This window comes from Saimiri boliviensis, chromosome 11 (genome assembly GCF_048565385.1).
Source record: "Saimiri boliviensis isolate mSaiBol1 chromosome 11, mSaiBol1.pri, whole genome shotgun sequence".
Classification (NCBI taxonomy): Eukaryota; Metazoa; Chordata; class Mammalia; order Primates; family Cebidae; genus Saimiri; species Saimiri boliviensis.
The window spans coordinates 81651398-81667417 of NC_133459.1; the positions used below are offsets into that span (position 1 = coordinate 81651398).

The window sequence follows — 16020 nt, forward strand, 5'->3', positions numbered from 1 at the left end:
GACTCACTGCAGCCTCTGCCTCCCAGGCTCAAGGGATCCTCCCAACTCAGACTGCCGAGTAACTGGGACTATAGGCACATGCCACTATACCTGGCTAATTTTTTGTATTTTTGGCAGAGGTGGAGTTTCACCATGTTGCCCAGGCTGATGAACTCCTGAGCTCAAGTGATCTGCCTGCCTTGGCCTCCCAAAATGCTGGGATTCCAGGCCTAAGCCGCTGCACCCAGCCCAGCTCCAAAATTTGGATCTTTCAATACACAGTGTTTAGTAAGATTTTTCCTTATAAGGAGTTGTTCTACAATACTATTTTGTATTAAATCAGAAGGATGTGCCATAATTTATTTAACCAATCATTGGCCATCTAGGCTGTTTTTAATGTTTTGCTATTACATTAAAAAATATCATGATAAACATCCTTGTAACTAAATCTTTGTACATTTTAGGATATTTTTTATTTTATAGGATAAATTTGAAGAAGTTATGACCATTTTAAGGCTTTTGCATTAAATTAATTGAATCCCAGGAAAACATGCATATCTTTTTGGAGTTAATTATCATGATTATTTTTTCATAGATTATAGCACTTGAGAATGTGTGAAAATAATTGTATAACTGTTATCCTTAATGAAATTTTTAAAAACCAATTTAAGGCCAGGTATGGTAGCTTACACCTGTAATCCCAGTACTCTGAGAGGCTGAAGTGGGCAGATCACTTGAGGTCAAGCATTTGAGACCAGCCTGGCCAACATGGTGAAACACTGTCTCTACTAAAAATACAAAAATTAGCCAGGTGTGGTGGTGCACACCTGTAATCTCAGCTACTCGGGAGACTGAGGCAGGAGAATCACTAGAACCCAGGAAGCAGAGGTTGCAGTGAGCCGAGGTCATGCCACTCACTGCACTCCAGCCTGGGCAAAAGAGTGAGACTCCATCTCAAAAAATTAAAAAATAAAAATAACGTGAAAAAATGAAAACACATTTAACATTATAAAGTTTATTCTCAAAATAATATCTTTAAAAATTAAAAAATATAATGGCCCAGTATACTTCCGTTACAACTACCAGTATCATGGTAAGAACATTATATGTTTGAATATTTGTCTCCTCCAAATCTTATGTTGAAATGTGATACCCAGTGTTGGAGGTGGGGCCTAGTGGGAGGTGTTTGGGTCTTGAGGGAAGATCCCTCATAAACGGCTTGGTTTCCTCCCAATGGGTAATGAGTGGGTTCTCGCTCTATTAGTTTATGCAATAATTGGTTGTTTAAAAAACAAAACAAAACAAAAAGCACCGGGCGCGGTGGCTCAAGCCTGTAATCCCAGCACTTTGGGAGGCTGAGGCGGGTGGATCACGAGGTAAAGAGATCGAGACCATCCTGGTCAACATGGTGAAACCCCGTCTCTACCAAAAATACAAAAAATTAGCTGGGCATGGTGGCGCGTGCCTGTAATCCCAGCTACTCAGGAGGCTGAGGCAGGAGAATTGCCTGAACCCAGGAGGCGGAGGTTGCGGTGAGCCGAGATCGCGCCATTGCACTCCAGCCTGGGTAACAAGAGCGAAACTCCGTCTCAAAAAAAAAAAAAAAAAAAAAAAGCATAGCACCTCCCCATCTCTCTTGCTCCCTCTCTTGTGATATGCCTGCTCCCTCTTTGCCTTCTGCCATGATTGAAAGCTTCCTGAGGCTCTCATCAGTAGCACATGTTGGCACTATGCTTCTTGTGCAGCCTACAGAACCATGAGCCAAAATAAATCTATAAATTATTCTCCCTCAGGTATTTCTTTATAGTAATGCCAAAATAGACCAATCCATAACAAAAATCTGGATGTGGAAAATATGGATTTGATCATTTAGCTCCATTCTTTATAAGTTGAACCTAGAAAGTTTATTTCTTCTCCCCTCCTCCTCAGCTTTATAAATGTATACTTGACAAATAAAATTGTATATATTTATGATGTAAAACATGATGGTTCAGTATAAGTATACATTGTTAAATGACTAAAACAAATGAATATCCATCACCTCACATAGTTTTTTTAAATAGCAAAAATTTAAGAATGAATCTCTTAGCAATTTTCATGTATAGTCATCCCTCAGAGACACTGCAGATCTAATTCCAGACTACCACAATATAGCTAAAGTCACAGTAAAGCAAGTCACACACATTTTTTGGTTTCCCAGTGCATTTAAGTTATATTTACAATGTAGTCTATTGAGTGTGCAATAACATTACATCTTTTTTAAAGTATATATCTTAATTTGAAATTATTGCTAAAAAAAAAAAAAAAGCTGATGATCCTCTCAGCTTTCAACGAGTCCTGATTTTTTTGCTTGCAGTGCATCTTGTCTTGATGTTTGGCTCCTGATTGATAAAAGTGGTGGTCACTGAAGGTTGGGATGGCGGTGGCAATTTCTTAAAATAACAACTAAGTGACAATTGACTAAGTCTTTTCATAAAAAATTTCTCTGTAGCATGTGATATTTTTGGTAGCATTTTACCCACAGTAGAACTTCTTTTAAAATTGGAGTCAGTTCTCTCAAACCTTGTTACTGCTTTACCAACAATATTGATGTAATATTCTAAATAGCATCTTCACCAGAAATAGATTCCATCCCAAGAAACTACTTTCTGTGTTCATCTGCAAGAAGCAACTGCTCACCCATTAAAGGTTTATCATGAGATTGCTGTAATACAGTCACATAACCAGGCTCCACTTTTAATCCTAGTTATCTTGTCATTTTCACCACATCTGCAGTGACTTTCTCCACTGAAATTTTAAACCATTAAACTTATCTATGAGACTTGGAAACAACTTTTTCCAAACTCCGGTTAATGTTGATATTCTGACCTCCTCCCATAAATCACAATGTTCTTAATGGCATCTGGAATTACTCCTTTTCAGAAGGTTTTCAATTTACTTTGCCCAAATCCATCAGAGTAATCACTATCTGTGACACCTATAGCCGTATAAAATATATTTCTTAAATATTAAGACCTGAAAGTCAAAATTACTTCTTGATCCATGGCTGCAGAATGGATGTTGTATTATCAGCCATGAAAACAACATTCATCTCCTTGTACATCTCCATTAGAGCTCTTGAGTGATCAGGTGCATTGTCAATTAGCACTAATATATTAAAAGGAATCTTTTTCTGAGTAGTTCCCAATGGTGGGCTTAAAATAGTAAACCATGCTGCAAACAGATAATGCTGTCATCTAGCCTTTCTCATTCCATTTATAGATTACAGGCAGAGTAGATTTAGCATAGTTCTTGAGGGCACTAAGATTTTTGGAATGGTAAATGAATGTTGGCTTCAACTTGCAGTCACCAGATGTATTAGCCCCTAGTGAGAATCAGCCTGTCCTTAGAAGCTTTGAAGCCTGGCATTGTCTTCTCTCTAACTAGGAAAGTTCAAGATAGTATCTTCTTTCGGTAGAATACTGTTGTGTCTGCATTAAAAATCTGTTGTTCAGCCACATTCATCAATTACTTTAGCTAGATCTTCTGGATAACTTGGTGCAGCTTCTCCATTTGCACTTGCTGCTTCATCATGTACTTTTATGTTATAGAAATGGCTTCTTTCCTTTAAACCTCTGAACCAACCTCTGCTACATTCAGACTTCTGCAGCTTCCTCACCACTCTTAGCCTTTACAGACTTGAAGAGCCTCAAGGCCTTTTTCTCAATTAGGCTTTGGCTTACGGAAATGCTTTCATTGGTGTGATCTTTCCAGATCAGCAATAAGGCTGTTTGCCTTATCATTAGTGTGTTCACTGGAGCAGCACTTTTTGTTTCCTTCAAGAACTTTTTTCTTTCGCATTCTCACCTTGGCTGTTTGGTGCAAGAAGCCTAGCCTTTGGCCTATCTCAGCTTTCAACATATCATCAGTACTAGGCTTAATCATTTCTAGCTTTTGATTTGAAGTGAGAGATGTGCCATTCTTCCTTTCATCTGAACACTAAGAGGCCATGTAAGGTTATTAATCGGCGTACTTTCAGTATTGCAGTGTCTCAGGGAATAGGAGGGCCAAAGGAGAGGGAGAGAAATGGGGGACCAGCTGGTGGGTAGAGCAGTCAGAGCACACACAACTTTTATCAATTAAGTTCACCATTTTTATGAGCGCAGTTTGTGGTGCCCTAAAACAATTACAATAGTAACATCTGAACACAGATTGCCATAACAGATACAATAATAATGAAAAAGTTTGAAATATTGTGAGAATTATAAAAATCTGACACAGAGACGTGAAGTGAGCACATGCTGTAGGAAAAATGGCACCAACAGAGTTGCCTGACACAAGGTTGCCCAAACCCTAAATTTGTAAAAAGTGCAGTATCTGCTGAGTGCAATAAAGCGACATGCAATAAAATGAAGGGTGTACCTGCATTATTACTAAATGCAATCACCAGGCTATATGACGATTCTCCAGGACTTATTTATCCTGTCCAACTGAAATTTTGTACCCTTTAACCAACATCTTCCAAATCTTCCTTTCTTGAACCCTCCCATCCATCAGCTCCTGACAACCAGCATTCTATTCTCTGCTTCTGCAATTTTGACATTTTTAGATTCCACATGTGTGAAATTATGCAATATTTGTCTTTCTGTGTCTGCCTTATTTGACTTAGTATAATGTCCTCCAGGTTCATTTATGTTATCACAAATGAAATATTTTCCTTCTTTCTTAAGGCTGAATAGTGTATTCCACTGTATAGTTATACACCACATTTTTAATCTATTCACCTATCAATGCAAATGCACATGGATGCCATATCTTGTGAATAATGCTATAATGAACATGGGAGTACAGATATCTCTTAGACCTACTGATTTCATTTCCTTTGGATACATACCTAGAATATTGCTAGATCATATGGTGGTTCTATTTTTAATTTTTTGAGGATTCTTCATACTGTTTTCTGTAATGGCTATACTAATGTATATTCTCACCAACAATGTGCAAGCATTCTCTTTTCCCCACATCTTAACCAATGCTTGTTATCTTTTGTCTTTTTCATCATAGCCATTCTAACATATGTGAGGTAATAGCTCATTGTGGTTTTAATTTTTATTACTCTTATGATTAGTGATGTTGAGCATTTTTCATATACCCATTGACCATTTTTATGTCTGCTTTTGAGAAATGCCTATTCAGGTCTCTTGCCCATTTTTTAAGTTGGGTTATTTGTTTTCTTGCTATTGAGTGTTTTGAGTTCCTTACACATTTTTAATACTAACTCCTTATTAGATATGTGGTTTGCAAGTATTTTCTCTCATTCTATAGGTTATCTCTTCACTCTGTCGATTGTATTCTTTTTGTGCAAAAGCTTTTAGTTTGATCCAATGAACAAACCAATAAGGAATATAGAGATTTTGAATCAGTAATCAAAAAACTCCCAACAAAGTAAAACCCAGTAGTACTTCATGGCGTCATATGTGAATTTCTATCATTTAAGGAAGAATAATGCCGGTCCTTCTCAAACACTCCCAAAGTAACTGAAGAGTGGGGAATACTTCTAAACTCATTTACCAGGCCAGCATTGCTCTGATACCAAAGCCAGACAAGTACACTGCAAAAGAAAATCATAGGCCAATATTACTAATGAACATAGATGGAAAAATTCTCAACAAAAACCTAGCAAATTAAATTCAACAGCACATTAAAGGATCATACACCACAATCAAGGATGGCTTAACATATGCAAGTCAACATATGTGATACACTATTAACAGAATGAAGGATAAAATTTATATATAGACATCTCAGTAGATGCAGAGAAAGCTTTTGAGAAACTTTAACATTCTTTTATGATGAAAACTCTCAAAAAATTAGTTATAGAACTACTGTACTTCAACATAATAAAGGCTATATAGGATAAGCCCACAGCTAACATCATACTCAATAGTGGTGAAAAGATTAAAGCTCTTCATGAATAAGGAAAGGATGCCCACCTGTTACCACTTCTACTCGATATAATACTGGAAGTCCTAGCCAGAGTAATTAGGCAATAAATAAATAGCATCTAAATTGGAAAGGGAGAAGTAAAATCTTACATATGTGCAAATATTATATATTAAAAACCCTGAAGACTCTACCAAAAAAAAAAAAAAAACTGTTAAAATTAACATTCAATAAAGATGCAGGATACAAAATTAAAATACATAAATCAGTAGTGTTTCTGCATACCAACAGTGAACTATGGAAAAAAGAAATCAAGAAAGCAGTTCTTTTTACAATATCACAAAAAAAATGCATAGGAATAAATATAACCAAAGCAGTGAAAGATTTGTACACTGAAAACTAAAGCATTTATGAAGAAAGTGAAGAAAACACAATGAATGGAGCTATCTAATGTTCATGGATCTGAAGAATTAATATTATTAAAATGCCCTCAGTATCTAAAGCGATCTACTGATTAATGCCATCTCTTTCAAAGTTTCAGTGACAATTTTCACAAAAATAGAAAAAAAAATTCTAAAACTTGCATAGAACCACAAAAGACCTTAATAGCCAAGGCAATCTTGAACAAAGACTTTTCCACTTTTAAAAATTGATCGGTTAGCAGTAGCAGGTGATCTGAGAGACAAATAACTTTGAAAATAAGATGTCATTCAGAAAGAAATAATAAGTTGAACAGGAAGAATGACATGTTTTCTGAGAGATTGAATATTACTTGCATATTCTAAAACCATGGTTGCTTTTAGCTCTGATTTCTAGTTATTGTTATTGAACAAGTATGGCTCACTTGAGATACAAATAAGTTGTCATCTTTTAAATATTTAGTCTAATCACTGACACACTTGTCTATTCAAATTAGCAAGACTTCCAAGGAAGTCTTTTCTTAGAGTCTTCTTTCAGCTGCTTCAAGTACTGCTACATTCCTAGGAGTTTACTCATTCCAAGGAGACTAATTTGCTTTCCAAAAGTTGAAGAAAGAGATGGGGATTTTTTTTTTTTGAGATGTAATATTGCTTTTTATTTTTATTTTTTGGAAACAGGGTCTTGCTGTGTTGCCCAGGCCAGAGTGCAGTGATGTGATCATGACTCACTGTAGCCTTGTTCTCTTGGGCTCAAGCTATTCTCCTACCGCAGTCTCTCAAGTGTCTGGGAATATAGGTTCATGCCACTGTGCTAGGCTAATTTTTTTTAAGTTTATTTTTCGTAGAGATGAGATTTTATTGTGTTGCTCAGACTGTTCTTGATCTCCCGGGGCAAGCAATCTCCTATATTGACCTCCTAAAGTGCTGGGATTGCAGGCATGAACATATAAGCTAGTGATATCATTTTCAGCTGCTGTTGATTTTACCACTGCTACGTTGTTTCATGATTTAAAAGTGGCCTCAACAAATTTTATGTGTCCTTGCTCTTGTTGATGTGATGCGACTGATCCTTGCAGAGACCTCAGTGGTTCTTAATGGCAGGATGATTCACTCTTCAGTATTATGTTCATTCAAGGGTTATGTCAAAGGATTTCATTTCCTTAATTTATACTCATATGCTTAGTCATCTCGGCTTCCTTGCCAAGTTGGATGTGTGAGAAGGTACTTTCAGCCTATCCCCACACTGTACCAGAATTAGCCTTTCTTTCTTGAAATCTAGTCCAGGGATAGCAAACTAGTGGTCTGTGAGCCAGATGCAACTTGCAGATATGTTTTGTTTAGTTCTCACAGTATTTTTTTTTAAATAGTTGAATTTTATATCATTATATGAAAATATTAAGTAACCATGATTTTAAATCAAGAAATTCATTTAAGTATCTGGACTTTGATATGCTTGAACCATTGGAGAAACTGATTTCAGTGGCCTCTTATTCTATCATGAGAAAAAAATGGTTTGCACTGAATAACTGTCCTCTTTAATCAGATATACACTCTCTGATTTGCTGCAGCCTTCACTATTTCTATTGCTTTACCTGCCTGGCCTCTGTAGGCACTTGGATTTAGCCTACAATGTCTCTACTTTTCAGTCTGAATCACCAACCCAGATTCTCCTTTCTTCTTTGATAAAGCCTCCTTAAACATATCTTCCTACTCATGAGCCATAGATCTATCACTAAAATCCATGAAAGAGATTTTTGTAATTCTGAACCTCAGAGAGGATGGAGTCTAGGAGTTGATCCCTTTCAGAATTCCTGTTTTGTTTTTTTATGCAGATCTATTTACCTTCTTTCCCTTAGTTCTCTCTGTTTACCACAAAGTATTGAGGAGAAACAGCCTTTACAAACCCTCAAAAGATTTTTGTTAGATCATTCCCCCAAGGTAATGGATGCCTACCAGTCTTATATTTGCATAATTAAATTGTCCACTGAAATGATTCTTCCCATGGCAAAGATCTGTTTCAAGCCAACTGTTTCTTCCTTAGTAGAGAAGAATTTGACAACTTTTTTAAAAAAGAATGGAGGTATGTTTTTATCATATAACTCACTCATTGTAAGTGTATCATTCAATATTAATTAGTAAATTTAAGGATTTGTGCAACCATTAGCACAAATCGGTTTTAGAACATTTATGTAACCCCACAAAGTTCTTTTGTTACCCATATCCAGTCAATTCCCACTCTCACCTCAACCTCAGATAAACACGGATCTGCTTTCTGTCTCTACAGATTTTCATTTCTGGATATTTTATATAAATGAAATTATATAATATGTAATCTTTTGCTTTTGGCTTCTTTCATTAGAATAGTACTTTTGAGGTTCATCCATGTTTTATATTAATAGTTGGTTCTGATTTATTGTTGAATTATAATATGTTATATGGATATAATACATTTTGTTTATCCATTCTGCAGTTGATGTGCATGAAAATTGATTTGTTTTTGGTTATTTGGATAATGTTGCTATAAATATTTGAAAACAAGTCTGTGTGGACATATGTTTTTATTTTTCTTGGGTAGACATATACAAGCAGAAATTTCTAGGTATATGTTAAATTTATGTTTTAAAGAAACTGCCAAACTGTTTTGCAAAGTGGTGGTACCATTTTACCTTTTCACCAGTAATGTAAGAGGATTCCAGCTTTTTCACATGCTCATCAACACTTGGTATCATCAGTCTTGTTTTGTTGTTGTCGTCGTTGTTGTTTCTGAAACAAAGTTTTACTCTGTCACCCAAACTGGAGTGCAGTGGCACAGTCTCAGCTCACTGCAACCTCCACCTCCAGGTTCAAGTAATTCTCCTGTCTCAGTCTCCTGAGTAGCTGGGATTACAGGTGTGCACCATCATTCCTGGCTAATTTTTGTATTTTTAGTAAAGTTGGGGTTTTATCATGTTGGCCACGCTGGTCTTGAACTCAACTCAAGTGAACCACCCGCCTCAGTCTCCTAAGTGCTGAGATTACAGACATGAGCCACCGCCCCGGCTCATCAGTCTTTTTGATTATGGCCGTTAGGTGGATGTGAATCATTGTTCATACTGCTTCATTTTGTATTTCCCTAATCACTTTATGATATTGAGCATATTTTCAAGTTTTTATAATCCATTTGTGTATGTACTTTGGAGAAATTTATTTTCAAATATTTTGCCTACTTTCAAAAGTTGTTTTTCTTCTTATTATCAAGTCTCAAGAATTCTTTGTATATTCTGAACTAAGTTCTTTTCCAAAAATACATATTTCAAATATTTCCTTCTAGTCCATCTTATGTTGTCATTTTTAAAAATGATGTTTTGAAGAGCAAAACTGGTAATTTCAGTGAAGTCCAGTTTATCATTTTTTCCTTTATGGATTGTACTTTTGGTACCAGATCTTAAGAAATCTTAAGAAATCTGTGTCTAACTCAAGGTAGTGAGGATTTTCAATCTGTACTTCCTTCTGAAACACTATTTTTTTGGGTTAATTTTTATATATGGTATGAAGTATGAATTGAAATTCTTTTTTCAACATGTATATCCAATTTTTAACTGCACTATTTGTTAAAAAGTATTTCCTTTCTCTATTTAATAATTTTGGCATCTTTGTCAAAAATCAGTTGCCCATAAATGAAAGGGTTCATTTCTGAATCCTCAGTTCTGTCCCAGTGAACTACATTTGTCTATCCTTATGCCTATACTACACTGTCTTGATTACTATAACTTTAATGTAAGTTTCGAAATCAAGTAGTGTATGCCCTCCAACTTTGTTCTTCTTTTATCAAAATTGTTTTGTCTAGTTTGGAGTCCTTCGCATTTCCATATAAATTTTAGGATCAATTTGTTAGTTTCTAAAGAAAAGCCTTATGAAATTTTCATAAAGATTATATATTGAGTCCATAGATTAACTTGTAGGGAATTGTTACTCTAACAATATTGAATCTTGGAATCTATGAATATGAAATGTTGCTCCATTTATTTAGATATTCTTTAATTTCATTAGTGTTAAAGTCTTGTAAAAGTGATTCCTAAGTACTTTATTTCTGTCCATATTATTTTGAATGGAGCTATGTCTTAATGTCACATTTGGATTGTTTGTTGCTAGTATATACAAATGTTACTGATTTTTATATTGATCTTATATCATTCTGTGGGGTTGCTAAACTCATTTTTTAGTTCTAGTGGTTTCTTCATAGATTCTTTATAATTTTCTATATATAGAATCATTGCATCTGCAAATAAAGACAGTTTTTATTTCTTCTTTATCCTTTAATATCTATTTTATTTCCTGATTGCACTGGCTAGGTTTCCCTGCACAAAGATGCATAGAAATGATGAATGCCTTATGCCCCATTTTACGGGGAAAGCATTCCATCTTTCATCACTAAATATGACATAAGTACAGAGTTTTCCCTGCCCCACATGCCCTTTGTCAGTTTGAAGAACTTCCTTGCTAGTCCTGGTTGATGATATTTGGTTTTATAGTTTATTAATATGATGTAGTCCATTAATTGATTTTCAATGTTGAACCAACCTTACCTTTCCTGGAATAAATCCCACATGGTCATTGTATATAATCCTGGTTATATACTGCTAGATTAAATTTGCTAACATTTTGATAAAGGTTTTCGCATCAATGTTTGTGATGGATAGTGGTCTATAGTTTTCTTTTGATCTTTGCCTAACTTTGGTATTAGGCCTCTCAGAATGAGTTGGGACGTGTTCCTGCCGCTTCTGAATTATTATTATTATTATTATTTTGAGACGGAGTTTCCCTCTTGTTACTCAGGCTGGAGTGCAATGGCGCCATCTCGGCTCACTGCAACCTCCGTCTCCTGGGTTCAAGCAGTTCTCCAGCCTCAACCTCCTGAATAGCTGGGACTACAGGCGTGCACCACCATGCCCAGCTAATTTTTGTATTTTTAGTAGAAACGGGGTTTCACCGTGTTGACCAGGATGGTCTCGATCTCTGGACCTCGTGACCCACCCATCTCGGCCTCCCAAAGTGCTGGGATTACAGGAGTGAGCCACCGAGCCCGGCGTCTGAATTCTTAAAGGCGCGGTGGCTCAAGCCTGTAATCCCAGCACTTTGGGAGGCTGAGGCGCGTGGATCACGAGGTAAAGAGATCGAGACCATCCTGGTCAACACGGTGAAACCCCGTCTCTACTAAAAATACAAAAAATTAGCTGGGCATGGTGGCGCATGCCTGTAATCCCAGCTACTCAGGAGGCTGAGGCAGGAGAATTACCTGAACCCAGGAGGCGGAGGTTGTGGTGAGCCGAGATCGCGCCATTGCACTCCAGCCTGGGTAACAAGAGCGAAACTCCATCTCAAAAAAAAAAAAAAAAAAAGAGTTTGTGTAGGGTTGTATTATCTTTGAATGGTTCGTATAATTAACCAGCGAAGCCATCTCAACTTGAACTTTTCTTTGTGGGAAAAATCTGAATTACTAATTCAATATTTTTATTTGTTATGGGTTTATTTAGATTTTCTATTAGTTTTGGTAATTTGTGCCTAAAAGTTTATCCATTTCACCTGTTATCTTATATGATTGGGTATGGTTGTTTATAGTATTCCCTTATAATTCTTTGAATTTATTTAGCATCAGTGGTGATATCATAGTTTAAATTCTGATTTCTGTAATTAACATCTTCTCTGTTTACTTTCGATTTATTTTGTTTTGATATTTGGAAACTCTAGTGAAAGTTTTATCAATAAGACTTTTGGTTTTTATTCATTTTTCTCTACTGTTTTTCTATTTATTTTACTGAATAGATTATATATAATATGATAACATAAAATATAATAATCTATCTATATATAAAGCTTTAGTTACTGATTTGGAACTTCTTTTTACTCTAAATGGTTAAAGCTATAAACTTTTTTCTAAACCCTGCTTTAGCTACATCCAATAAATGTAAATATGTCATAGTTTATTTTCATTCACCTCAAAATATTTTCTAATTTCTCTTGGAATTTCCTTGTGATTTAGTATTTAAATATTTGGAGATTTCTAAAATTTCTCTCTGTTTTTTATTTCTAACTTAATTCTGCTGTGATTATAGAATATATTTTGAAAGATTTAGCAAACCTTTCAAATTAATTGAGACATTATATTGTCTAGCATTTGCTGAATATGGATAATATTATGTCTGCTTGAAAAGAATGTGTATTCTGCTGATGTTAAATGCTGTATTTTATAAATGTCAAGATTTTTTTGATGGTGTTATTTGTTTGTCTCTTTTCCAATTTCCTGTCTAGTTTTTCCATCAATTATTGAGAGAAGTATGGAAATCCCCAACTATTAATATTAAATTTTTTTTTTCTCCTTTCAATTTCATCCATTTTTGTTTTAGTACTGTGGGGGCTCTTCTATTCAGTTTATATGCATTTCAAATTGCCAGATATTTCAAATGTATTAGCCTTTTATCATTATGAATGTCCTTTTTGTCTTATAATATTTCTTGAATTAAAGGCTATTTTGTCTAATATTGATAAAGGCATTCCAACTGTCTTATGGTTACTGTTTGCATGGTGAATCTTGGTTTTTCTCCTTTTACTTTTGGCCTATTTATATCTATAAATCTAAAATGTGTCTCTTATAGATGGTACATAATTTGACCTTGATTTTTATCCAGTCTGATAATTTCTGCCTTTTGATTTGCGTTTCTTCCATTCATGTCTAAGGTAATTATTGATATGGTTGGATTTGTATCTTCCATTTTACTGTTTTCTGTCTCATACTTTTTGTTGTTCCTCTTTTCCTTTTCCACCACCTTCTTTTCTATTACATATATGTAGTGTGACATTTAGATTCTTCTGTTTTGATTTTTTAAACTAAAATTTAAAAGACATTTTTTATTTGCTTTAGAGACTATACTACACATTTTATCTTGTCCTAGTCTATTTCAGGTAGGTACTGACTTAATTCTGGTGAAAGACAACTGCATTAATCCAATATAGCTTCATTTCTTTTCCAAATTTGTGTTTTTTCACATATATTATATATTTTATAAACCCAGCAACATAATGTTATAAGTATTGCCTCATACAACTTTAAGTCTCTTAAAGAAATTAAGAGGTGAAAACAGAAAAAAAAATGTGTATTTACACAGCATTTTATGTATATATTTACCATTTCAGTGCTCTTTATGTCTTCAGTTTGAGCTATTGTCTAGTGTTATTTCCTCTCAACTTTAAGGACTTCATTAGATATTTCTGCTCGCAACAAATATCCTCACTTGTTTCTCTGAGAATGTTTCATTTCACCTTTATTTTTGGAGGATAATTTTCCCAGATAGAGAAATGTTGGTGGATGGACTTCCTTTCTTGCTTCTTTTAGCACTTCATTTCTCTGCCTTCTGGCCCTTCTTATTTCTAATGAGAAGTCATTAATCATATTCTTTTTCTCCTAAACATGATTATTCATTTTTCTCTTGCTGCTTTCATGACTTTTCTCCTTATCTTTCAAGTATTTGACTATGATGTGTCTGAGTGTGGATCTTTTGGGGTGTATTTCATGTCGCATTGGTTGAGTTTCTTGGATCCATAGATTACTGTTTTCCATCAAATTGGGACATTTTCAGCCATTATTCCTTCAAATGTTTTTTCATCACTCTTTGTCTCTCTCCTCTTTTTCCAATTTGCATGAGATATACGTTGGTTTCCTGGATATCCCATAAGGTTCTCAGGCGCTGTCCAGTTTTCTCCTGCCTTTTTTTCTCTGTGTTCTTCCAACTGGATGATTTCTATTGGTCTGTCTTCCAGTGCACTGATTTGATTTTTTACTCTTTCAAATCTGTTGTTTAAAATTTTGGTTATTGTACTTTTCAAGTCCGCACTTTTTATTTTTAAATTTTTTTTTCTTTCTGTATTGAAAGTTTCTTTATGTTGTTTCATTACTGTCATGTTTTCCTTTAGGTATTTAACACATTTTTCTTTTAATAATTTTAATATATGTATAATAGCTATTTTAAAGTCTTTAAAGCCTTTGTCTGCTAAATTCTATATCTGGGCCCATTCAGGTACATTTTTTATTGACTGCTTTTTTCTTCATTATGGATCACACAGGTTTTTGTCAAAAATGTGTTTTTTAAAATAACATGATAGTAGCTCTGGATTTTGATTATTTTTTCCTTGAGGGTTGGTTTTGTCTATTTTTTTGTTAATAACTTCCTTTGTCTTAATCTGTAGAATCTATCTATATCCCTCATGATATGTGACTGCTGATTTCTCTGCTCAGCTTTTTTTTTTCTTATTCTAATTTTTCTTATTTAACCTGGCTTCCTAGGGTTTGCCTGGGTCTCCGTAGTTTACTTGTTATTTAATGATTGATCAGAGGTTGTGCTCAAACACTGGGACCAGCCAGTGCTGATGGAACTGTGTGGCAGTTGACGAGCACATGCAATATTTAGGCAGTTTTGAAGTCTGTTCCAGCTTTAACTTTCCGGGCCCTCTTTTGTCTCCTTTGTGCATGTCATTATGTCCTAGTCAGATTGTATAGCAAGGTGGACAGACTGGGTGGCCTGGTGAACTTACGTAGCCGCTGTCTGCCTGTCTGATCTTCATTTACCCTGGTATGTTTCTTGCTATACCACCAATGTGCTGGTAACCCCTACCAGGGCCATAGCCATAAACTTGTAGAGCTGGGCACTTTCCTTATTAATTTCTTTCAGCTTGCTCTCTTTGTTGACAATATCACTAATGGGTTTTTTGGCCTTCACTCCAAATCAAATCAGCCCCCTCTATTGTCAGCCCCTTTCAGAAGTGAAGCTGCTAGTTTTCATGACCAGCCCTACCCTGGTAGGAGTACTGTACTGACTGAGCTATAAAGGAGTGGGAGCAGCCCCAAGCAAGAACATCTCTGACTCCCAGTGTTCTTAGGCAGAGTTCAGTGATTCCTCACGAATATGTGTTTCTCAATTTGATGTTTATGATTTCTCGATTTCCAGAACCATGAAATCATTGTTTTTGATAATTTTGTCCAGTTTCAGAGTTGTTTCTTGGGGAAATTTCCTGACTTACTTCTACGTCAACAGAAGTCCTGCCTCAAATGGCAACTGTTAAAATGACAAGTTCACTTGCTGAAGTTCTACTTAACAAGGATCCATTCTACAGTCTTTGTACCATTTTGGTACAGATTTTGGGTCTCTGGTAATCAGAACAATCTGTTCACCATGCTACCCAGTCAGCCCACTTTGCTATACAATCTGTCATCTTAGTCCTGTTTGAGGAATTTTACATTTCAAAAATAATTGCCAGTAACTTTTTGGGTATTATTTTCTTTTGAATACCACATGGATGGCATCTGACACTGTTTATAATGCTGAATTTAATTGAAGTTTACAAATAAGTTATTCTATGATTCTCCTTTAAAAATGCAGATATACATATATGTATATAGTAGTATATCTTGTCTCTTCTATAACAGAATGTTTAAATGGTTAACATTTGTGCTGCAGTATAGCTTTCTGGCTCATGAAAAATGAAAGCTATCAGCGATCTGGGCAATAAGATTCATCGCCAATAGTCACTAGCAACAGCACACAGCATTTTAATATCAGTGAGGTCCACAGCTAGCAGTAAGAGCTGGTGTAATTGAAAGACGTTTAGGTGCAATCATTCTGCTGTTTGTTCCTTGCCAGGTTCAACATGGGATTATGTGAGTATTTGA

The 16020-nt window shown here is 35.3% G+C and overlaps 1 protein-coding gene across 6 annotated transcripts in view; it reads left to right on the forward strand.

Annotated features, from left to right (window-relative positions):
- The window catches only part of PRKACB (protein kinase cAMP-activated catalytic subunit beta), a 136977-nt gene that overhangs the window by 53429 nt on the left and 67528 nt on the right, over positions 1-16020 (forward strand). Inside the window, exon 1 of one of the 6 annotated variants that reach the window (XM_003921370.4) lies at positions 14306-16008. The exons of 4 other annotated variants lie outside the window; for them this stretch is intronic. In XM_003921370.4, coding sequence (XP_003921419.1) covers positions 15999-16008 — 10 coding nt within the window. In that variant the 5' untranslated portion in view covers positions 14306-15998. Of the gene's footprint in view, positions 1-14305; positions 16009-16020 lie in introns of those variants that run through there. One more of the 6 variants, XM_074381086.1, reaches the window with a different exon arrangement.